General features: G+C 47.6%; 1 protein-coding gene across 4 annotated transcripts; it reads right to left on the bottom strand.

Moving 5' to 3' along the window:
* Positions 1 to 5,800: 5,800 nt before the first annotated feature.
* LOC104689535 (serine protease inhibitor Kazal-type 5-like) lies at positions 5,801 to 21,821 on the bottom strand. Of its 4 annotated transcripts, XM_010399691.4 has the most exons (14): positions 21,677 to 21,819; positions 20,482 to 20,507; positions 19,293 to 19,420; positions 18,714 to 18,780; positions 17,042 to 17,169; positions 16,887 to 16,938; positions 14,437 to 14,567; positions 13,772 to 13,850; positions 13,261 to 13,319; positions 12,350 to 12,431; positions 9,927 to 10,054; positions 9,497 to 9,560; positions 6,454 to 6,506; positions 5,801 to 6,039 (listed from the first exon to the last, which is right to left on the bottom strand). In XM_010399691.4, the coding sequence occupies exons 1-13, from the start codon at positions 21,732 to 21,734 to the stop codon at positions 6,501 to 6,503; spliced, it is 1,008 nt and encodes a 335-aa protein (XP_010397993.1). In that variant the 5' UTR covers positions 21,735 to 21,819; the 3' UTR covers positions 5,801 to 6,039; positions 6,454 to 6,500. The 4 variants fall into 4 exon arrangements, 3 of the variants coding, with proteins under 3 accessions (XP_010397993.1, XP_010397995.1, XP_010397994.1); XR_002045490.3 differs by lacking the exon at positions 9,927 to 10,054 and having other exon boundaries at positions 21,677 to 21,821; XM_010399693.4 differs by lacking the exons at positions 9,497 to 9,560; positions 9,927 to 10,054 and having other exon boundaries at positions 21,677 to 21,815.
* Positions 21,822 to 23,068: the final 1,247 nt, after the last annotated feature.

The following is a 23,068-nucleotide window of genomic DNA, read 5'->3' as shown; positions in this document are numbered from 1 at the left end:
CGCTATCAAGTGGTCCCACCTCATTAGGTAATGCTCCCAGCCTGTCATCACCATTCGAAGCCAAAAACGTGTTTACCCGGCTCTGGATGTCTGGCTAATGATTGATACAAGTGTGTGTGCCAGGAAGGGGATTTCAGGTGGCTCGAGGGAGTGGGGACCATGCCAGGACCCCTCTCCTCCCGCACACTCTGCCCAGCCCTGGGCTGCCCCTCGCACGGCTGCAGCACATCGTAGGCTCACATCTCCCCTGTGCCTACCAAAACGCAATTAGGACTTTCTCCTCATCTATAATTTTCGACTGAGTTGTCAACTGATATCCAAATGCCCCATTATTTAGCCTCAGAGCGTGATTTTGTACTCCTCACTGCTGTATTTCAGCCCAGTTTGAGCCCAGGCAATTTCAGCCCAGAAGGTCACCCTGTGCTCTGCAGGAGGAAACCTGCTCTTCTTCTGTTTCAAAAACCCAGCAGTGCTCTGCTCCGCGTGCCAACTTTTCCTGTAATACAGCAAGGAGCAAAAATACTAAGTTTGGTCCTAAAAATCCATCTTTTTGGCTGTTCACTGATAACTCCCATGGCACCTTCTGCTCATCTGCTTCCACCTCCCCCATGGCCAAGCCCTGACCCACCATACTAAGCACAAGTGACACCAACCCCCAGGGCAGCAGGCCAAATGCCTTTAATGTCTGCACAGACTAGATGTACTGTACTTCCTTTACCTAGGAAGTCAGCCAACTTTGCAAAGATTGGTATTAGCCCACGCACGGTTTGCTTCCTGAAAATTCACTGTGTATGTTATCTCTTTATGCTTTGTATCTTTAGCGTTCTTCAAATATCTCCTTAAGGTTTGCCCACTATTCAGGTAATGGCACTTAGATTAGCCCTGAACACTTTTTTTGTCCTTTATGTAAGGAGATTTTTGGCAATTCTTTGGATTAATCTCAATTGTAGACTTCTCTGTTGGGATCCTAAATTCTCCAAATCACTCACTAACTTTTAATCTTTCAAATTCTGTATTTAGTAATCAAAATCCTTGCTTGACGATCTATTTTTGACATAATTTAAACAGAGCGAGCTTGCATTGAATCATCACAGCTTTATTTTCTAAGAGAAGGACATTTCCAACATCTTTCTCACTTGAAAAGCAAATCCACAATAATGCAATTTTAGGGATTACCTACTGGAAAAATATTTGCTTTCATATCCAGGAGCTCTGCTAATATTAGTAGTTTGCAGTGTGCATCTGCAAAACTAAAGCCTCTCCAAATGCCAACATTTCCTGCTACGTGAGGAGCACAAGGGATCATCTCCCTATTCATATTCCTCATTTTCATTCCTTGCCCCTGATGTTCTGCCCTATGTTTCCTGACCTTTGCCTTATCTCAGTTCCACCAAGTGTCAAGGACTCCAGACCTTTGGATCGATGCAGACCTCGGCTACGAGGACCCCTTCTCACGCCGATTACAATATCCATCTCTCAGGGCTTATTCCAGCCAAGGCCAGGATCCATTAATGCTTCCTAGCAGTGGAAAATGATTCCTGACAACTTAATTGCCAGGCTCTGTAAAAGCTGTCATGGTCAAGCAAATTCCTGCCAATGTCCACAGCGATGACACCTGAACCCTATCGGGAAGGAGATATTATTTGCAAACCAAATCTGCAGTTAAAGTGGATTCACTCAGCATGTTCTGTCAAGAGCAAAGTAATTCTCTTCCAACCAAGCTATTAAACTTGGGAAGCAGTTTGAAATAGGAGACAGAGTAAAGGGACAGGGGAGCAAACACCTATCAAGGATCTAGAGAAGGAACTAGGGTTTAGAAAACACTGCAGCTACAGCACATGCCTGCTGTTGCCTGTGTCAGCCGAGGCCCACAGAGCTCAGATTTGGGCTCCTGTCCTGTGCACAAGGAAGATCCATGCTGTGACCCTCCTGCTTCACACAGAGTTGTTCAGCAAAGCTTTTTCCACCAGGAACTTGTCCCTCAGAACAGAGCCTTTCAGGAGCAGAGAAGCAGGTGCAGCACATTCCGCCCACGCCAGACAGGGAGACCTTTGGCTGTGTTTACACCTTTCTGCTTGTGCAATTCCCACTTGCAGTGATGTTGTCTTGACGTCTGCCTGTTTATTTTCCTTTGCTGCAAATCCCACCTGGCTGAGCAGCCCTGGACATGAGCACTCCACCCCTTTCTTCCACTGCCTCTCCAGGTTACCTCTGGTCCCAGCTGTGAATCATCTGTCTCCATCTCTGCAGAATTTCACTGAAAAAGGCCAAGAAAGGAAGCAACCCCTTGGAGGCAAGAAGGCAACAAAGCTAACTCATCTGTTTTTCAGAAATACATGGAGAAATTTTCCATGCTTCCCACCTTCAACCACAGGGATGGTTGTTATTAACCCAGCACTAAGGTATTTCTTTTGGGACCTTCTGCATCAAGGGTCTGGATTTCTAACTTGCAAGCAGCTGCATCTTGTTTTTAGTGAATGACTTGAGTGGAGCTGCTCATACCTTCACGCAGAGGAAAGCATTGGAAGTTTTTGTGTTGCAGTTCCAGAGGAAGAGCTGGGCAGCAGGAGAGATCTTGCAGCAGAATAGAGCAGAAAGCTCCCTGTAGTAGGGAGCTCCCTGTAGTAGGGAGAGCCTTGCAGGGAAAGACAGATGTTCTAACAGATGCCAAACAGAAGCCCTAAAGAGAGGAAAGAGAGAGGCCCATTCATGAATCCCCAAGGTGAAAGCAGATGGGCCACGGAGCAGAAATTGTGATAATCAAGACAAATAACCCTAAAATCCCCAGGTACCCCTATGCAGAAATTGTGTGTTGGGGCTGAGCATCACAGGGATGTAGGGAGAGCCAGAAAAGAGCTCTGCAGCAGAGCCAGAGGGGCTTCCCTGCACAAACAGCATCAAGCTCTCCGTGTCACAATTCACCAAGTTCTTAAAGGAACAAATGCCCCTAAACTGCAAGATTTCCAGCACTGTCTGCTGTGGCAGCCTGCAAGAGGTGTCCTGGGGCAGAGGACACCATGGGGCCGTGCCAGGGCTCTCCCTCGGTGTGGCTGAAGAGCAGCTGGGAGCTGCCAGGCAGAGCTCCCAGGCTTCAAATGGACAGAGGACTGAAAAACACCACAGGGAGTTCAAAGTCTGCTGAGGTATCTGCCAGAGTCAACAGTCCTCACTCTCTACCAAGAGCAGCACTCGTATGTTCTGAAGAGTTGCATACATTCCTGACACCTTCTATGAAAAAAAAATACTGAAACACTTAAGGTCCCTGCAGAGGGCATTTTAACTCAAAACCCAATCACATTGAAAGGCTGGAGACCAAAGGGTCACTTCATAATGCCAGTTCTGCAAAACCTCAGGAACTGCAATGAACCGCATGGGGTCTGTGGTTATTGGCAAGCAACACCGTTAATAAAGTGTAATTTACAGCAAACCGAAGCGTCCCCAGAGCACTGGTACCTTTCCAGTTTCACAGAGGACTGGCTTGGCCTCATTACCATTTTAAAGGGCAACACAAAGGGCAACCAAGAGCAAACATAAAAGAAAAAAATGGTAAATCTCCAGCATCTCATCAGCCTTTGCCTCCTTCTCCCCAGGAGTAACAACATGTGGTATCCCCTCCAGAGCTCTGCTGCGCCACTAGGGACATTCCTCACCAGCCAGCCCTCAGAATAACCTGCAAAAGGAGGTTGAAAGCAAGAGCAGAGCGAGCAGGCAGGCTGCTGGGAGCAGGATGGAGCCAGCACTGCTGCTAACAGCAGCACAGGCAGCTTTAGCAAGTCCCTGTCCTGCACCTCCTCAGCAGATGGGCTTGGAATCTGATTAACGATCCCTTATCACCAGCTGCAATTTTTGTGGATGATAATTTCTGCTGGCAGCAGGAGAAATTTAGAAGGTGCTCAAACACTGACAGAAGAGGCTACTGGGGCAGTCTTCATCAATTTATTGCTTTTCAAGCACAGTTAATGAAGGTTTTAGGGGTCATTATTTGAAAACTTAAATACTTAAAATCACTACAAATCATAGTATCTTTTAAGTGCACTGATTTTCATTTGCAAGAATTTATTTTAAGCCACAAATTGTGCACTGCTTTTATGAAATCATGTAGATGTCCCTGCACACGATGTTAGCTGGAATCAGTGAGCAGACATCATCAGAGAACATTTTTACTGTCTGACATTCCTCACTCTCAGGCTGCATAAATAACATTCGAGAGTGTACTTGTTTCATCTCAGCTCAAACTCTGCATCCCCCAAAACAGCTAACCAGCCCCAAACTGGTGACTCTCACCCTACATGACTCTTACTTGGTGAGGGGATTTTCCATGCAGAAAGAGGCAGTCATAATTTATTTCTAAATCATGGTGTTTGCTCACGTTAGAAATAAGCATACACACTATTAACAACCACTTAGGGCAGAGTTTACTCATAATAAAATCAGGTTTTGTTATTATCAACTGCAATAAAACATGATGCATGCATAAGCATTTTGAGAGTTTAAAAATCAATTCTCATTAACTGCAGTAGAAAAAGAGGATTTGATAACTATTGAAAGAATTCTACATCTTTGGTGGGAGTGAAATTAATTGGTATGAGGTAAAATCCTGTCAAAATCTGAAAGTCACTTCAGCCTTATCTGCAAGAGAAAATTGTTTACAGATCAGGTCACAGCTCAAATGGACTCAAACACCGCAAATGTTCATTCAAGGTCTTCTGGAAACATCCTGCAATAAAGTTTATACAAATAAAGAACCTATTTGCTTTAAGTATCAGCTATAAAAGAAAGTACAGGAAGTACGTGCAAACCAGCAGCAGATTTCTGTTACCTCACCATCAGTGTCTCCTGTTCTGCAAAGCCTACCCCATCTGCAGATCCACTGACCCCAAAAACACAGGGCTAACCTTGGCTCAGAGGCCTGGCTTTATCTGAACATAGTTTCAGAATATAAATGAATTAGAATCATCTGTAGGTCAGTTACACCTCAAAACAACACTTTTCCTAAAAAAGCTTAAACCATTCCATACCATGGAACTTCTCACTTCTCCATCTGCCCCAGCACCAGAACCCCAAAGGAAGGGCCCTTCTGTCCTTCTCAGGACATGGTTCCTGAGACAGGCATCGACTTGAGCCTACAGGGAAGTTCAGGCCAAGGCAGAGGGTGACCCAGCAGCCGGTGGTCCACGGGCCACCACAATGGCTGAGCTTCCTGTGCTGCCTTGAGGGTGCCATCTCTGCTTCTGCCCTCTCACAGCAAGAGATACTGGCCAAATTCACACCTCCAAATCCCAGAGACCTTTCTGGGCTCAGTGCATCTTCTAACATGACCACTGAACACGTATCTACATCCCAGCATTGCTCCAAACTGTGGTCTGGATTTCCCAGTGCCTCACATAAGAAGCCTGGAAGAGAACACTTAGTGCATCATCTAAAGTGCCAGCTCAAGACACTGGGTGCTTTAAAAGCAATTTTTCTCTGTAGATTTCCAAATGTAAACCAAACAAATCAACAACCCTCTGAGGTGGGTAAGTATCTTTTAAATGTTTGTTTTACAGGCAGGAGAAAAGGGCTGATAGGGCAAGTGAAGTGATTGACCCAAGATCCCATAATGAGCCAGAGAGAACCTGACCCCTGACCCCTCCTCACAAAACCCCAGACCATACTCTGCCCCCTTGGGTCCAACATCTTCACCAGGTATTTACAGCATCTGGTGCACCTCAGGGTGCTCACTGCCTAAGGAGCACGTGGTGTAAGGCCAGAGTGGAGACTCGTGTGTCCCTCCCCTGAGGCTGAGTGAGGACAAGTGACATGAAGCTGAGGAGTTATCTTTATTGGAGAAGCACGTTAAGACACAGCGAGGCGGCAGCGACTGCAGCCACATGCACGGGGCAGATCTGGGAAGACACCACTGAGTCCCCACAGCCTTTCGCCCTCCACCTGAGCAAGGACGGGCCCCGTTTGCTGCAGAAGGGGATGAAGGCAGCTCTGGCACTCCTGAGGACTCGGCAGCTCCCCTGATGCTCGACATCGACTCTTCCTTTACTTGCTCTGCAGAGACAGAGGTCAGACTGTTTATTACTGTAGTCCCAGAAGGCAAAGGCACCTGAAAGGACCATGGGGAAACCTTAAAGCTGTGATGTTCCCATGCTCTGCAAGGGCTCTGGGCCATTCCTGCCTCGCTGGGATGTGGGACAGCTCTGCCAGCATCATCCCTGCTCTGCAGGGACAGCTTGGCTGAAAAAACAGAGGTGGAGGAAAGGAGTGGGCAGAGCCCACTACTGCAAGTCCCCACAGGCTCAGCCCCACTATCCCAGGGTCACAGTGAGAGCAAAAGTCTTCAGAACCCTCTGTCCCAGCCCTGCCGCTTGTCTGAGCAAGGTGGGACACTCCAACCCTTGTGAAACACAACCCCAAAGGACAGGCTGGCCAAGCAGGGCTAAGTCACTGCCTCTCTCTCTGTACCTTTGGTCACAGCTGATCCCTGGTGTTTGCTGGCAGTCTGAATTCCATTACTCCTGGAAAGGAAGAGCAAAAAAATAAGCCCATTCCCAAGCTTGAGCACTGCTGTGTGACCCTGGTATTGCTGTGACAGCCCCTCAGGCCAGCTCACTGCCACGTAAGACAACTGCAGCAGCATCTGGCACAAGGGCAGGCAGGCTGGGGCACTGCCAGCTGAGGAAAACAAGACTAATTTCAACCTCCAGCTAGCTGCTTTCCACACCTATTTTCTAATCTGGGAAAGGTCCTGCTTTTCTTCTTTCCCTCCTTTCACTGCATTTAAAAGTAGCGTGGCAAAACAGAGCGCATTGTAAGGAAACTGGGACTTGCCCATTGCAAACCTGGGAGTTCTGTTTGTTGAGAAACAGGTTAAAAAAAAAAAAAAAAAAAGGAGAAACAAGATAAACCCTTTTTTCCCCTGATCTATTGACCAGGGTGGGCAGGCTGGTGACTACTGCCCAGGTGATTAGTGGGAAAAACCTTTGAACAAGTAAAGGAACTGCAAGATATGCGGCATGAAAAGTCAAATGTGTTGGAAAGACCCACAATCAATTCATCCACGTGACATAGCCCTGCAGGACCTACCAGCCAGTTAACTTACCAAAAAAAAAAAAATATCTAAACCCAGGATGCCGACCTATGTTTGTCATCAGTAAAGCAGAACAGGATCAAAGTAATTCAGTTATGGCAGGGACCTCCCAGGGAAGGTGGTGAGACCCAACGCTGGCCAGTGGGGACAGGCTCTCTCTGCAGCAAGGTTTTGCACCCCAGCCATACCCAGATACACCCTTTAGTGTCAGATCTCTCTCAAACGACACTGCTCCCAACCCTTCCCACAAGCATCCTTCCCTGATGGCCATCAGGTCACCAGAGCTGCCAGAAACACCTGGAAATCCAGCTGGAGCTTTGCAGGCAGGAGTGGATGCAGGCACTGGGCTGCAAAGGGATGAGGCAGCTTTAACACACATTTTTGCAGGCAACCCTGCACTCTCCATGGATAATTTAAAAATACAACTCAAGGAAATACTACAATTTTTGGGTAACAATTTCTTATCTTCCTCCAAAGCATTTCACATTCTGCACATTGGAACTCTCTAAACCCATTTCTGATGCCAAAAGCACTGCTGGAGCTGCTTTCCTCCAGGTTTTAGTAGCATATATTGAGTGCCTGAATCTTCAGCAGTGAGAAAAATTAATTATACTGCAAGGGAGTATGAATTTCAGTGCCGAAAATAACATTGCTTTGTACATTGTTTATAAACTGCCATAAATTTCCAGGCTGATTCTTCAGGTGACATAATAAACATAAAGAATAAATCATTGTGCAGGGGGGAGGGGGGCTTTTATTTGGCTTTTCTTGCATCAAGAAAAAAAAAGCTTATCACCTTAACTTTTAATTGCATCCATCTCTCCTTGGAATACTTAACACAGCTACAAGCTCTCTGACTTTCAGTAAATGGCATCCCCCTCTTATTGCAAGGGCTCAAGAGCTGTAACAGCTCAGTGAAACATGAAGCAGTAAAGGAATTCCAGACCAGGCAGAGATTTGTGGGAATCCTCTCTATTTTTCAGTTGCCATGGTGTATCCATTCTCATTCTGTCTTGGACACAGTCACTACCAGACTCACATAGTGCCTCATCTCCCTGTACCCACAGGCCAACAGCAGCTCCATCTCCCTGAAGACTGAGGCACAAAGGCCCCCAGTACCATCACAGGCAAAATTATTTCTCTCTGCACTGCAATTTCTTCAACTTTAAGCAAAGTTTAGAGCGCACTGCTGTTTTAGAGAAGACAGGAAAAGGAGCCAGGATGTTTAGTGTGTTTTGGGGATCTGCTGGTGTCCTGGTACCGAGCAGAGGAAGGCATGAAATGATACTATGGCATGATGGCTCTCTCATACCCCACAGCTCTCTGTGCCTACAAACACACAGATACCACATCCACACTCAGAAGCCAATGTTCCCATTCAAAACTTCCCAGAAATCTCTTTGGTAGGTTCAATATTTGGATTCTGTATTGGTTTAGAGTGGGAACCAATCTATTTCTCTGGGGATGAAGATTCAGTTTCTCAAGAGTTCATGCCAACGAGGACAATCCTCCCCAGGTGCCACAGGACATCCTGTGCACAGAGTCACAAACTGGGAGACACTGGCTGCAAATCCAAGAGCTGGAGGCTGTCCAGCTTCCACTGGTAGAAAGACAAAGCACAACTGAGAAATATTTAACTCATCTGCTATGTGATTGCACAAGATGTCAAGGCTCAAAACCTTTCCCGAAAGCATGCTACCTAGTGAATAATCTTCATTTCCCATCCATCTCCCTGGATTTTATTTAGGGAACAAGCCCTTTATGGTTTATATAATTCTGGTCTTTCAAGCTCCATCAAAGTTCCGGGAAGAAAGTCAGCTGTTTTCCCAGACACATCACACTCTTATCACACAGCCTAGGCAAAGCATGGAGACTATGCCCAGGTTATGTATTAAATCCAAGTCTCAACCTGTATTTAAACACCTGGACCATGAGCATCCATTCCCGGGGCTCTAATGATCCTGTCACAGGTGCAGGGGCCAGGCTGGCTCCTCAGCAGACACTTGGAGTGAAGTGGGATGCTACGCACAGCCAAGAGACACTTTCTTTTCTCCACATCTTGGCAACATTCCACTCCAGGAAAAAAACAAAATAGAAATAGGGGCTTCAATACCTCTCTTCCCTCCCAACCAATGTGGCTGAAGAGCAGCTGCAGAGCATGCCTTTAATTAGCCCACTGCTAGCTGAAGGAACAAGCTAACTCTGTTAACCTGCCAGTGGGATCACGGTGTGGACGCCCAGCTCCTGCTGGAGGGCACAGTGGGCAGCTGCTGACTGCCAGCCACGCCTCATTCCTCACTCCCTATTGCGGCTGCTTGGATCGGGTCACCACCAGCTGAGGCAGTGCCAACAGGGAATTTCCATCAGGGGAAAGGGAGAGATTGATGTTTGGCAGCCCAGCTGTGGTTTGCCGCTTACCACTTCAGGGGCAGGCTCTTGGCACTCGCCTCGATAGTTTACCGTGATGAAGTTTGAAGCTCTCCTGCAAAGGGAGGACAAGACATTGCTTATTATTCACTTGCAATGCCACAGCTCCCAGCTGCCGGCATGACAGTCCTCTGTGGGCTCCTTAATGCTTTGATGCTACTTCCAATGCGACGGCATTTGTTACTCCCCAAACAATCTCATGATTGGGTGGAGAGGGAATAGGGGACCCTGGCAACTTGTGTATCTTAATTAGCTGTCATCAGATTAATCTCAGGCATTTTGATCTATGTTTGCTTAACAGCAAAGCACCAAGGACACACTTGATAGTGAGTCATGATGTATCAAAACAAACACTGTTCTGCAAAAGACACTCGGGAATGGTGGATGGCCCTGTATTACTGAAATCTCTCCGCCTACTCACATGGCAGCTGAACACAAGTCACATTCATTTTTGTATGTTTTCCCATCAGTGCCACAGACTGGTTGTGAGGATTCGCTGCAGAAAATCCTTCCACCCTTTACCCCATGCAGAATTCGATCACAGTCCAGCTGAAGAGAGAAAAAAATCACATTTGATGCCGGTTCACTGGCAAGACCCTCCTTTATGTGACTTGAAAGTGCTCACAAACCAAGCCTTGCATGGGGCCCCTCTGTCCTGTATCACATCCACCACACCTCCAGCCAGGCTTGGAGATCGATCATGTCTCTTGTTGGACCAGTCAGCCAAGCTTTGGGATATAGAGCCCTCGTGCCCCTCTCATCTGATCCACCCCAACACTACGGTCCAGGGCAAGGTTTATTTCTCTCAAAGTGCATCCACAAGACAAAAATCATCTTCCACCCATACCTAGTCTTCCACACGAGTACGTCGATACCATTTTATCTCCAGGGATTGAGATGAAACCCATTGGCCAGAACGGAGGAAGAACGCCTGGAGCAGCCTGGCGCTGCCCGCGGGCGGTGCGACACGCAGCGCTCCTGACGCCCACCGCGCCGAGAGACACGAGCAGCTATGAATAATGAGGGGTGCCCTCCTGCTTCCTCTCGAGCATGGCAACGGGAACATTTAGGCACAGTTTTCCCTACAAACCACACGTGGCACAGCCGGGATGCACTGACAGAACCTTCAGGGATCCTAAAAAGCCTCTCGCACCCTGCGAGCAGAGCGGAGCGGGTGTTTGCACGGTCATAGCAGACTTCCGACAGCAGAGGTCAGGGATAGCACAGCCTGTTCCCTGGCACGCACAGCCCCTTCCTCAGCCCCACCGTAGCTCCGGGATCCCAAAAAAGACAAAGACAAAGAAGTGACTAATGGGCTCCCAACCCCACTCCGGGTGCTACAAGATGTGTTGCAACAGCTGCAAATGGTGCAATGGGACTGCGAGAACATTCCACTTCCCCTTCCACCTGGAGATGCAGCATTTAGCACACAAATGATGGCTTATCAGCAGCCCTACGGGGCAGGAAGCACCCCAGGGAAGGAGGATTTCATGCCGCGCAGCACAGAGGGAGGTTTTGGTGATGTTGGCGTGCTGTGATAGCACCTGCTGGTTAAACTTCACTTGCTAATTTCCATAATGTGCTGCTTCCTCCCTCACCGGGGTAATCATCAGTGACGTGAGAGCAGACAATGCTGACCTTTGCAATCCTCTGCTGGATGCCTTCCTACGCACCAGACATTGCTGCCTGCACCACAGCCCAGGGCAGGAGGCCACCCCACCAGCAGCCCCGCACATCGCAGGTGCCAGCCGCCAGTGCCACCTTTCCTTTGGCTCTGGGAATTATCTGTGACAAAACCCACAGGTGGCCCTGGAAAGAGGAGAGGAGCAGATCTGCTCCCTGAATCACCTCTGGTCTGTCAGGCTCGTCAGCATCACTGCCCCTCCAGTGCTACCAGTAAATACCACTAAGCCCTGAAGCAGACTGGCCTTATTACACCTAATGCTTCCTCTGGAATGCACCAAAATTGCTGTACCTGAACTATCTATTGGGTTTTTAACTCAAATATCCCTCTTCTAAAACTGGTCAGCGGCAGAGGCTTCAGAGAGAGTTAAGACAGTTGGTAGTAAGATCCCTCCAAACCCATAGAAACACGTTTCCTATCTCTTCCAAAATGCTATTTAAATTACTGTATGAAAATGCTGGAGGAATTAAAACATCAGGTATTTTTTTTAACCATCCTACCTCTAGACAACACCCTGTGATAGTGAGATCCACAGTTTAGTCACCCTTTTTACGGTAACTTATTTTCTCTTATTAGTTCACATTTTCCACTTTTAGCTCTGTTGGAGCTATTCCATTTTCTTCTCATGAGAAGGGAGAGCAGACACCCCCACCTTCCTCCTACATTATTCCTTACACAGTTGTCATCTACCACTCAGTGTTTCCCCCTTTAGCACTCCTTCCTTCTGCCTAACTTATCCTCATTCCCTGGTCAGCTCCACCACCCTGCTCTGACCACAGCCTTTATTCTCAGCACCTTCTCAGCATGGGGGGGGGGAGCACTCCTCACCCCATTTTGGCCACATGTGGGGCAGGACTCCAACCTGAGCTCAAGACCCACATGCCCCACAGGTGGGGGATTTCCACAAGGAGCCAAGCCCTTCCCTCTGCTTCAGTGCCAGGTGATACAGGGGCTTGCAAGCAGGCTACAGATACTTCCACTCATTCAAACCCTTCCAGGGACATGGGGCCAAGTGAAAAGCTTCAGGGTTACAGCAAGAACGGGAACAGCTGTAGGGAGAGGAGCAGGGGTGGTGCAGCACCAGCAGAGGAGCACCCCACGGGAGAAGTCCTCATTTCTGCCCACACAGCTGCCACCCGAGGGGCAGGAGGTGGATTTACCATCGGGTCCTCAGCGGTGTCTCTGCTCTGTGACTTGCGGCCGGGTGACTGGTTGCAGTTTTTGCCACGCTGACCTTGTGGGCTGGCAGAGAGAGCAGAGATACAGTTCATCACCAACTCTTCCCAAACACGGGGAGCAGAGGGCAAACCCACCCTCCCTGCAAACCCCCACAGCTCCTGGAGGGCTGTTTGCACCATGGCATCCACCCACCCACCAGATAGGAGAGGGTGAGAAGCCCCCCCAGCCACATGCTAAAAGGGAGGGAGCCAAGAGCAGGACACAGCTTTGCCCTGTGTTCAGTCTGAGTGCACCACCACCCCAGGGCTCTGCACCCCTTTGTCTGCTGGCAGCACTTGATGGAAGGGGGACATGAAGGAATTGTACCAGTCAAAAGCAAGAAATCTCAGTGTGCCCAAGAAAAAGCAGCAGCTGAGTCCTGCTCAGGGCCAACAGCTACAAAACAAACAGCACCTGCCTGACCAGTGCCCAGAAACCACAGGGTGCACCAGCACTGCCTTTGAGCCAGGGCCAGGCACACACGTGTGCACTGCCAGGAGACAGCTTTTGCTGGACAAAGTGTCCCGAGATGGATTCTGAGCACAGCAATCGCTGGTGCTTCATACACACAACATCAAGGCCAAAAAGGAGCAAGGGCTTCACGAGAAACATGCCCCACTATGTGTCTCTTCCCCATCATCAGCTCAGCCAGTGGGAAGTGCTGTAGCAAGCACCAAACATTCACTGCTCCATCCCAGACCGTGCTGCTCCTGTGCTGTCAAACCATTCTTGCTCCTATTAATCTCCTAACCACCCCTAAAAATTACATGTACATGGAAGGGGGCAGAAACCAGTGCCAGGGCTGGAGGTGCCTGTGGGGACAGGCTGCCACCCCAGGTGCTGCTGAACTCACCCTCTGCCCGAGAAGGGACGCCTCTCGTTTACACCCTGCCGTGAACCACCACAGTTCTTCTGCAAAAGGGCCAGAACACACTCAACAACAACTTTTATGCAAGTAGAGAAGCAGCAAAGCTAAAGCAGCTCCTGCCCTCCCCCTCATCCTCCCAGACCCAAAGAATGACAGGGCTGCTCTTAAAGTAACAGGTTTGATGCACCCCATGCCCACCAAATGTTATCATCCAAGGGCTTAGAGGATTGTGGGGAGTCTGAACCCGCCCTTTGTCTCTCATATAGCATCACATCACTGGGAAAGTGAGAAGGGCTGTTCCGTCAGGCCCAAATGAGTCCAGTTTGTATGCTCACACCCAGGTCCAACCACCCTCTCCTCCATCATTAGTTGGCCACAGAATCCTAAGCGCCTTGATCACCCCAGGCTGACCACAGGCAGTCCCTGGCCATCCAGACCCCACAGACTCTCACCAGACCCTTTCTGAGTTCATCATAGGCTCCAAGCTCCATCTCACCTGGTATGTCCTCTCTGAAGGGGGCAATTTGTTGCGCTGGACAGTTCCACCCCCTCTTTGAGCTTGAGCTTCCTTTTTACTGGAAGAAGGGAAGAGGAGAAAAAAATGGAGTGCTATGGTAGTGTGAGTGCCACCAGCACCCAGGGCTGCCCTGTAAGCCAGTGCCCTGCCACTAGGTACCACCTCCCCATCCACAGTCCCTGTTCCTGGTGGTCCTGTTCCTAATTCCCACCCCTAAGTCTTCTCCCTTTCTCCTCACCATTCCCACTGTATGCTACATCCTGGATCCAGGTGGCTGCTTTCATATCAGGGCTGCTTCTGCATATGCTCTATGGGAGTAGAGAGAGAGCATCTGGAAGGCAAAGTACACATGTGGGAAACTCCTCAGGAGCTGCCCATGCCTGACAGTCCCCTGGGAAAGGGGCTGCTCTGTCAACTTTGCTTCTCCTCCTCTACTCCACACTGCTTCTCACCTGCCCCTGGGCCCTTAGTGCTGACAGCGAAGTGCAAAGAGAAACCCCACTGCCAGAGCATCTCTTAGAGGGCCACTGGGAGTCAGGACTCTCCCAGGCATTGCCCAGGTGCAGCTTCACAGGCAGAAGCTGCACTTTTGCAGCCAGAGATTTCCCTCTTTGCTGTCGCTGCTCAGAGGAAGGGGTACTCACAACTTCTCAGCACACATGAGACATTTGTTGGTGTGCTGCTTGCCAGAGGCATCCCGGACAGGGGCGTTCTCCCTCGTGCAGGACAGGCGGCCACCAGCTTCAAACTGGGAGCGAAACTCGCTGCAGTCATCCTGTGGAAGGAGGGCAGGGTTAGGGCACTCTGTCCTCCTTGCCTTATTGATCGGATCCTTAGAAACCTGGGGTTTCCTGCCAGAAAAGCATGGAACTATCACAAATGCATCACAGGAGAGTCTGGGTGGGGGTGAGAGAAGAGGATGTGCAGTACCAGCCACTTAGCATATAAACAGAGGGGTGAGTCAGAAAAATTCCGGGTCCTTCTGCCTGCACAGCACGTGTGTTGGGAGTTTTCTAGTATGGTCCCACTAATTATTATTCTCCTGGTTGGGCCATCCAAAGCATGCCAGTGATGTGACCGATACGGTAATGAAGTCACTCCCTTTTCTCCCAACATCCTTAACACACAGCTACAGCCTTTTCCCAGATTGTAGCTCAAGATAATTTTCTTTACAAAGCCCATAGGATCCTCCAAACCAGCCACACTTTGGGACGTGTCAATCAAGAAGCAGCAGTTAAAACATAAAAGCACAATGCAAACATACTCAATAGTCCACAAGCACAGGAAGGTTGTTTGGAGAGTGGATGATTAATTTGTTCCTTGTTCAAAACTGCTGTACAGAAACTATGTTCACCTGCCCCTGTTATGTAACATGGATGGAAACATTCAGTCCCCCTAATTTCAACTGTTTCACACACTGCAATAGGCAGCTCCAATCAGCAAGTACAAAGGACAGGGAAGTGACTTCCACTTACCCGTTTCTTCTTAAAAACAGATTTTAGTGCTCGCAATTTTCTGCCCATTTTGTGCAGTCCTGCTAGCTTGCATGAAGGCCCTTGGCAGGTCACTGGCCTTATCCTTTGCTTTGCTCAGAAGTTTACACCACCTCAACCCCTCTGCCAACAGGAGGCTTCCCCAGTGCTGTCCTGCATCCCATCCAGGGCACCTCAGCCTCCAGCTCCTCAGCTTTCCCACGAGGGTAGTGCTGGAAAACCAATCCGAGCACAAAGCCCCACATTTCCCTAGGGCCACGCCAGGCAGGGATAGCAGAGATGATCTGGCCCTGGATGAGCCTCTGCTGCTGTGCCAACAGCCATGAAGCATTGTCCCACCAGAAAGAAGCGTTGCATCCACTCCAGAGGGGCTCCCCACAAGCCTCACTGCTTCTCCCCACCACCAGCGTGTGCTCACAACCCTGCACAGCTCAGGCCATGCTTTCCCTTCCCAACAAGCCCAGGAAAGCTCTCCCAGCCCCTCTGTGCCTTAATCCCTGGGACCAGCCCAGCAGCCCAGTTCTCTGCAGACAGATCTTCCTTCCACTAAGAGCTTCTCTCAAACATTTTCTCTTTGACCCAGCATTTCTGGAGCCCTATTCAGGCCTGACCTCCGCTGCAAAAATCTCACTGAGTACATCCAAGTCGTGCGTTTGCCTTTTTCACGGCCTGTCACATCCCTGACCCGCTAATAAATGCAGGGCTTTCTTATCCTTTGTCACTTCTAGCCAGTGAGTAAGAATTCTTGTTAATCACTGACTGTGTGATCTTGCTACTGCCATTACATTTTATCTTGTTTCTATTACTCCAGGCCTCAGCACTATCCAATTAGTCTTGAGTGATCTGCTGATCCTCCTCTGCTGATACTGCCTCCCAGCTTTGCCATCAGCAAATTTCACTTACACTTCTATTTTTTGGTGCCAAAGTCATTAGAAAAAGCACTAAAACAGGATTATCCCCAAGACTGAGGCTTAAGGGGGCCGCACCAGCCCCTACCATAGCAGGAATCGAGAGGAAATTGGTGGAAAGCAACTATTTTCCCTTTTACAGGGCTGCTTTTGCCAGCAAAGCATCAGTGCACAGCAACATGGTGGCTGCAGCATGCCAGGGAGAAGGTGGCAAATCACAGCTCCATGAGAACAAAGTTTCCAACAAAAAAAAGCTAAAACTGAGCCACAGGCCCAGAGATCATGCAAGGCTGACATCTCCCAGAACACAATGATCTCTTATGCTGTGCAGAGCTCAGATTTAGGGCCTTTCACAGATTTTTCTTTTCCACCTAATTAGCAGCCTCAGCAGAATTGACCTCTCCACCTGTGAGCTGAAATTCGGGATAGCACAGCACACCTGGCTTCCTGCTCTGTCAGGATTTGCCTGTCCTTAGATCCACAGGTCAGCAGGGCAGACCATAATATTCAGGCACAAGCTGTTCACTTGAGGCACTCAAGAGCATGAATAAGAAATAAGGAGGGTAAGGAAAGTGGATCTCTAAATTAAGTCAGAGGAGAAAGAGCAACTGAGTAGAATAACATTGCCTTTCTCTGTCTTGGGTGAAAATCCAATAAAGTCCTATATTGACCTGCCTAATACTTTAATCTCACCTTATCTTTTCCTTGTCTGTTTTTAGATAACTTCCGCTCATTCTCCCTTTTGCTGGAAGAGAAGAAGATGAGAAAGTGAATACCAGGGTGCTCCAGGGAGGAGAGGTTTCCCCAGCGCTGGTGCGAGCAATCCCACGCTCCTTTCCTTTACTCACAACTTCTCTGCACACATGATGCACTTATTGCTGTGCTGCTTCCCAGAGGCATCCCGGACAGGGTCGTTCTCCCTGGTGCAGGAAAGTTTCCCTCTGTTGAACAGATCCCGAAACTCCCGACACTCATCCTGTGCAAATGCCAAAAGCATGGGTTGACACGGATATGCTGACGGAGAGACGCATCTCCCGCAAATCCACAAAGGATTATCCACCCAACGAATTACATTTCAAATGTTATTTTGCTTCCTTGAGGCGTAACTCGGTGGAAAACCAAAACATGCAGCATAAAACAAAGAAATCCGTATGTTTAGATGAGCAGATCTGTCTTTTGCATCCAGGGCAGCCTTGTTGCTATTTCTAATAGATAACACGTGCAAGATCCTGCCCGAAGGACCTAAGCTCTGCTCTGAGTATAAAATCCACAGTTTCAGTGAATTTCAGATGAGAAAGTCGGTTTTCCCATCTCTCATGAGAGAACGTACTGCTAAGAAATTTAAAACCCATGCACAGTAAAAAAATGAAGCTGCAGGCCTAAACAAAATATAATCCTTGAACACCTCCTATCCCCAGGTACACGAGAGTAAGAGGTGGGTGTTTTTACCTTCCACTTAACATGATGGTACATGTTAATTGAACCAAAGCACTCTATTTCACAAAAGGCTTTTGTAGCAAAGCCTGCTTAAGCATTTCAGCCTGGCCTTTACTTTCCTCTGAACAGTTTTCCCATAACTTTCAGGGCAAGTCTGCAGTGTAAGAAACACACGGAACACGTGAAGTCTTTAGGTCCGTTTATGCAGCACTTACAACCTTATCTGCCATGTGATCTGCAAGACATTTTTCCTCTCACACCATGTAGAGGAGATGGCTTGATAGCTTATCCCAGCTCTGCAGATGGGGAAGTCAAGCCTAGAAAATTACTTGCCAAAAGCCAGACAGAAAATCTATGGCTTAACAAAGAAATTCAGTGTAGGTCTCTTCCTGATGCTGTAAAACTGTCCTGCCTTCAGGACCATACTTTGGCAAGTCAGATGTCTTAAAAAAAAGATGTCCCTTAGGACAGCTATGCCTTACAAAGCCTTTAATTTGTGCACACACACAAGAGCCAGAAAGCTACCCTGCTTAACCAGATGTAAAAAATAAATAAATCAATCACCACAACCAACATTATCTGATGGAAACCAATTCACTCCCATCTAGAATAAAAACCCAAGGCTAAAAGGACAGCTCCCTCCACATAAAGACCTGCTATCTAGAAAAACAGCTATGGGTAAAAGAAACCAGCCAGGTGCATCAACAAGATAAACAAGGGACAATTAGAGCCAGCCTGTTCCCACACCCTGCCCTAGTCAGAGCTCACATGCGCCAACCTTGCTATTAAATATTTGCCAGATGCCAATGGTGTGCCTTATAAACAGGCAGGCATCCTCCTCAGCCAGGGCTCGGGGTCAGGCACACACCGGAGGTGCCGTGATTGCCTGGGAGGAGCCGCCAGGAATTTTGGTTTCTTTTATGCTGGTGGATAGCACAAAGCCTCACACTCTTCCCAAGGCTGGGCATCCCAAGGCCCTTTCCCACGCTGCAGACGAGGAAGCACCCTGGGCAGCGGCTCAGAGGCAGCAGACGCGATGCCATCACCAATAAAACTGGCTTCGGCACAGATGTTTCACCTCACCTTTCCCAAGGAGTTCACCTTCCTGTCCGCCTCTCCACCACTCCCTTTGTTTTTTGAGTCTCTTTCCCTGCAAGAAACGGAGGTGTGAGTGACAGGGCAGCGTGCAGTGCTCAGACACAAAGCCAAAATAGAGGGTGATTAAAGGCCAGTCCCGCCAACCCCACCTCCCCATTGCACAAGGCAGCAGCGCAGATCAGCACCAGGGCTCAGCTCCCTGACACATGCCCAGGGTGTTTAACATCTCTGCACTGGGGGCATTGTGCCATCCTTTCTCCCTGCCTAATATGCAGCTCTCTCCATCCTAAGAAACACCATCCACAGAAACAAGAAGCTCAACTGTGTAAATTTTCACTCTGCATTTGTTCCTCACACTCCATGGTGAATCCCCAACATGTGATGAGCTGGAGAGAGCTACTGGGTTCACAGGTTTGCTGAAGAACTACAGACTGGTCTGGTTGGCCAGGGGCAACAACTTTATAGCACGGAGCCTCCTGAGAGCTGGTTCCCTGCTGTGGGAGGAGAGGACATGCTGTGGGTGGGCAGGGCTGCCACTGGAGCCAGCAGGCAGCTGATACTCACAGCAGCCTTTGGCACATCATGCACTTGTTGAGGTCTCCTTTGTTATTTGGGCTGCTGAAGACCTCCTTGGTGATGGGACAGGAATACTTCCCACTGCGCAGAAGTGACCAAATTTTCCTGCATTCGTTCTGAAAAGCACAGAGGAGGGCAATCAGTGGAGGCTCCCAGCAAGATCCTGAGAACTGTTTGTTCTCACTGAATCTTTTATGGGTGTGCTGTAGGCTCTCAACAGCACCAGTTTGCTCACACAAACCACACTCCTCCTGCCCATACACCACACGTGGCACAGGCTGCGCCCAGAGCCCTGCTCGAGGCTCCCGAAGCAGAAAAGGCAATGAGAAAGTTCAAAACCCATTGCAAGAACCATTAATCATGGGGAAAGGAATATATATTTAGGGAACACATTTAATTTACATACAGCTGCAAATTGCTACCCACTACAGAGGACGACTGCACATTATAAAGTTAGCCAAGAGCAGAAAATAGAGCCCTGCAAGTGCCAGAGGGATGCAAGAGGAATGAACGGGCCAGAGCGACTGAAAAGTGATTCATGTGCAAGACAAGCACAGAAAAGCAGAACCCCCTCAGGAAGCAGAGCAGTAATATTGTGCAACGTTGCAGCAGCCCCTTGCATCTTCTGCTGGGTAGCTGAGATGCAGACCAGGGAGAAGCAATGAACCATTTAGTTATTTTTGGCTACTGTGTTTCCCGAAAGGATCTTTACCAAGGAGACAAGCTTGCTTGATTAAAACATGAATGGAACTGACTTCTAAGTCATTGAATCAAATTATTTTCTGAGACTCAAAGGACTTGCCTTAATTCTTTTAATTATGAAACTCAGGAATTATCGGAAGCAGGGGTTTCTGCTGGATCAGAAGCTATATTCTAAAATATCATTAAAAATGTAATTCATGCCATTTCTAACATCACTTCATGAGACTTCCAGCCCAGAGCTGTTTGGATATGATCAGAGCATCGTGCACCAAACACACACTGTCAGCTGGAGCCGTTGCTGTATTACCTAAGTGTTGTTTTTAAATATGGAGAGATTCACTGCTTTTTCCACCACTGAAAAAGCATTATAATATCTAAGTATAGTGCATCTAAATGGACTTTGCTCAGAGCATGCATTAAGCAGTGTAAGTTGGCAAAACAAAGGGAGAATCAGAATAGAAAAGGTTGGACTCGCCTTAATCGAAGCTTGACTGGCAACATCTGCAACAGAAAAACCAACAATGAAACCATACAAAAATCTTTGAAGGGAAATTTTAAAGCAAAAGCATTTAATTAAAATACTTGATGCAGTGTCCTAATCCACCCAAATACCTCTTGATAAAAGCTAATCCAATGCATTATTTCACACTGATAGACAGTCTCTAATGCCCAGTCCTTTCTGGAACATTGCACTTTTTGTCATTCAAATGCAAAATAACATCCATTTTTTTGTGTCTTTGTGCCCTCCTTTACTACATTTCTTTTCTCAGGCTTAAAATCCAGGTTCCAAGGATGGTTCAGTAGCTGTTTCTCCATTATTCTACACCCCCTGCCTTGGTAGTTGCATCAAACCCACACATACATTTTTGGCATTCTTCACCATCACTTAAAATTGGGATACCAGAGCTAGGCCATATCACATTGTTTGTCCAAAATGACAAATTCCTTTTCAAGGCCCATTCCATTTGCAGTACTTCACACAAATTATCAAATTAATAATGAGTCAGCAGGTGAGTAGCTGACAGCCGTTTCTTTTTACTAAGCCACTTAAAGATGGTATAATATGGTTCATCCTCTTTTGTATCATCAGTGGCATTGCAAGGAACTGTCAAGAAATCTTCCATTAGCTCTTTTTCAATAGGAACAGGCAGAAAATTGAAAGACCATTGCTTCAAACACAGCTCCTGCTGAAGTCTATCTATTGTAGCCAAATTACTGCAGCCATGCGAAAATGCCTTCCTTAGCAAGTGTTGACAAGACATTACCATTTTTCTGAATTTACAAAAAAATTGTATTACATTTCTGTTCAAAGTTGGGCTTTTTATGGAAGAATTCAGTCTGGTTGGAAACTGGTATTCTCCCACTTAGAAAAATGGGGGTTTGGCTTTTTCGTTTGTTCTTAAACTGCTAATTCTAGTAAAAATAGATGCTTTTATATACCAATAAAACTTCACTATTTCCACATGAAAAAGAAAAAGCAGTTAACAAGACATGTTATATCAAACCAATACATGTAGTACAGCAAAAAAATTGGTGGTCTTCTGCTATACCACTATGCATCTTAAAAATACAAGGGCTCTCTAATCCTCTCTCTGTCTTTATGGGCACTCCCAGGCTGCATCCTCTGCCAGTCCCAGATTCCAGCACGGAGAACACCACAAGTTACTAACCTGAGAAGAAGCAGAAAAATGCCAGAGCAAGGACCACCGAGGCACCTTCTATTTTCATGGTGAGGGTGGTGGCAGCTGTTTGCCTACGTTGACTCTACTAGAGCATTGCTCAGTGAAACCCAAAGAAGGGGCTCAGGGCTGATCACATATATATAGATGTCCAGGTTCTCCGCCTTCCTTATGATGTAACCTGCCCAAGAACCATCATTAGCTGCAAAAACCGGTTTGTTGACACTACTCTAAATTCTAATGATCCCATTAACACAATTAATTTCCATAAGGATGAGACATATTTGAGTCACTCCCTGCATTTTGTCAAGGTAAGAAAATTATAAATAGATCACTTCAGATCCCCCACACAGGCAGAGGGATTCTTGCCATCTTCAGCGTGGTTCCATAAGACAGCGGGACTCCAGCCATCACACCACAAATACCTTTTCATATCTCAACAAAATAGCTGAAAGGGCTTTTATTCTAATAACTTGTCTGCAGAAGAGACAACAGGAAGGCCAGGTCACTCAGACCTCTGGAAGTCAGTCTGTTTTTATTAAAGCACCTCAGTATGAACCTAAAGAGTAAACATTCAGGAAAGGTTGAAAAACATCAGTTTGAGGCTTTGTTGAAATTCTTTGGGTTTGATGCTACAGTTCTCATAGCACCTACGTTAATGATAAAACCACACAGCCAAATCCTCATCCTTTCCCAGTTTCTCCCTTTTGTCTTCAGAAAAAAACAGTTGCAGCGTTATTAGTGAAAAGCTTTTCTCAGCCCAGGCGGGACCTGGCAGACCATTACAGATGCTGCTCTTTGAGGTGTGTTGTTATTGATGCCAAAGGGTCCAGCCAAGCAGCCCTGCTCTGGTCTTTCCCAAATAAGAGATAAGATGAAAGTAATCATCCTGCACAGGGCTTCTCAGGAGTCTCGAGAGAGGAAAATAAAGATGATATCAAAGTTTTGGAATGTGATTTACGTGGGAAGAAGCTGTGTGCCTTGTCTCCAGTGAAACAAGAAGAATTTGGAGAGAAAAGTCATTTGCAAGGTTTGAAAGGGGTGGATAAATGAGTCAGTCAAGCAAACCAGAGCAATGAGGGGCTTGAGCACAGGCTGTGGTTGTGCAGAGAGGCAGATCAGCACCATCTGAAAAGATGAGGAAGAAAACATAGCTCTGCATGACATATGTGTCTGGCCAGACAAGGCCAGCAGAGCTCAGTATAAATTCTTGTAATAAATTGCTGCCACACGTTTCTCAGATCAGAACAGTTGTTTGTGTTCACAACTGGAGCCAAATCCAAGCCAGCACAGCACTAATTTTGAGTGTGGTCATCCCTAATATTTCTTTTTCAACTCCAAACAAAATCATGCGCAGGTTCACAGTGGAGAGTTTGCAATACA

Source organism: Corvus cornix, chromosome 13 (genome assembly GCF_000738735.6).
Source record: "Corvus cornix cornix isolate S_Up_H32 chromosome 13, ASM73873v5, whole genome shotgun sequence".
In the NCBI taxonomy this organism is placed as follows: domain Eukaryota; kingdom Metazoa; phylum Chordata; class Aves; order Passeriformes; family Corvidae; genus Corvus; species Corvus cornix.
Note: the sequence above shows the minus strand (reverse complement) of the source record. Positions and strands in the feature narration are given on the sequence as shown.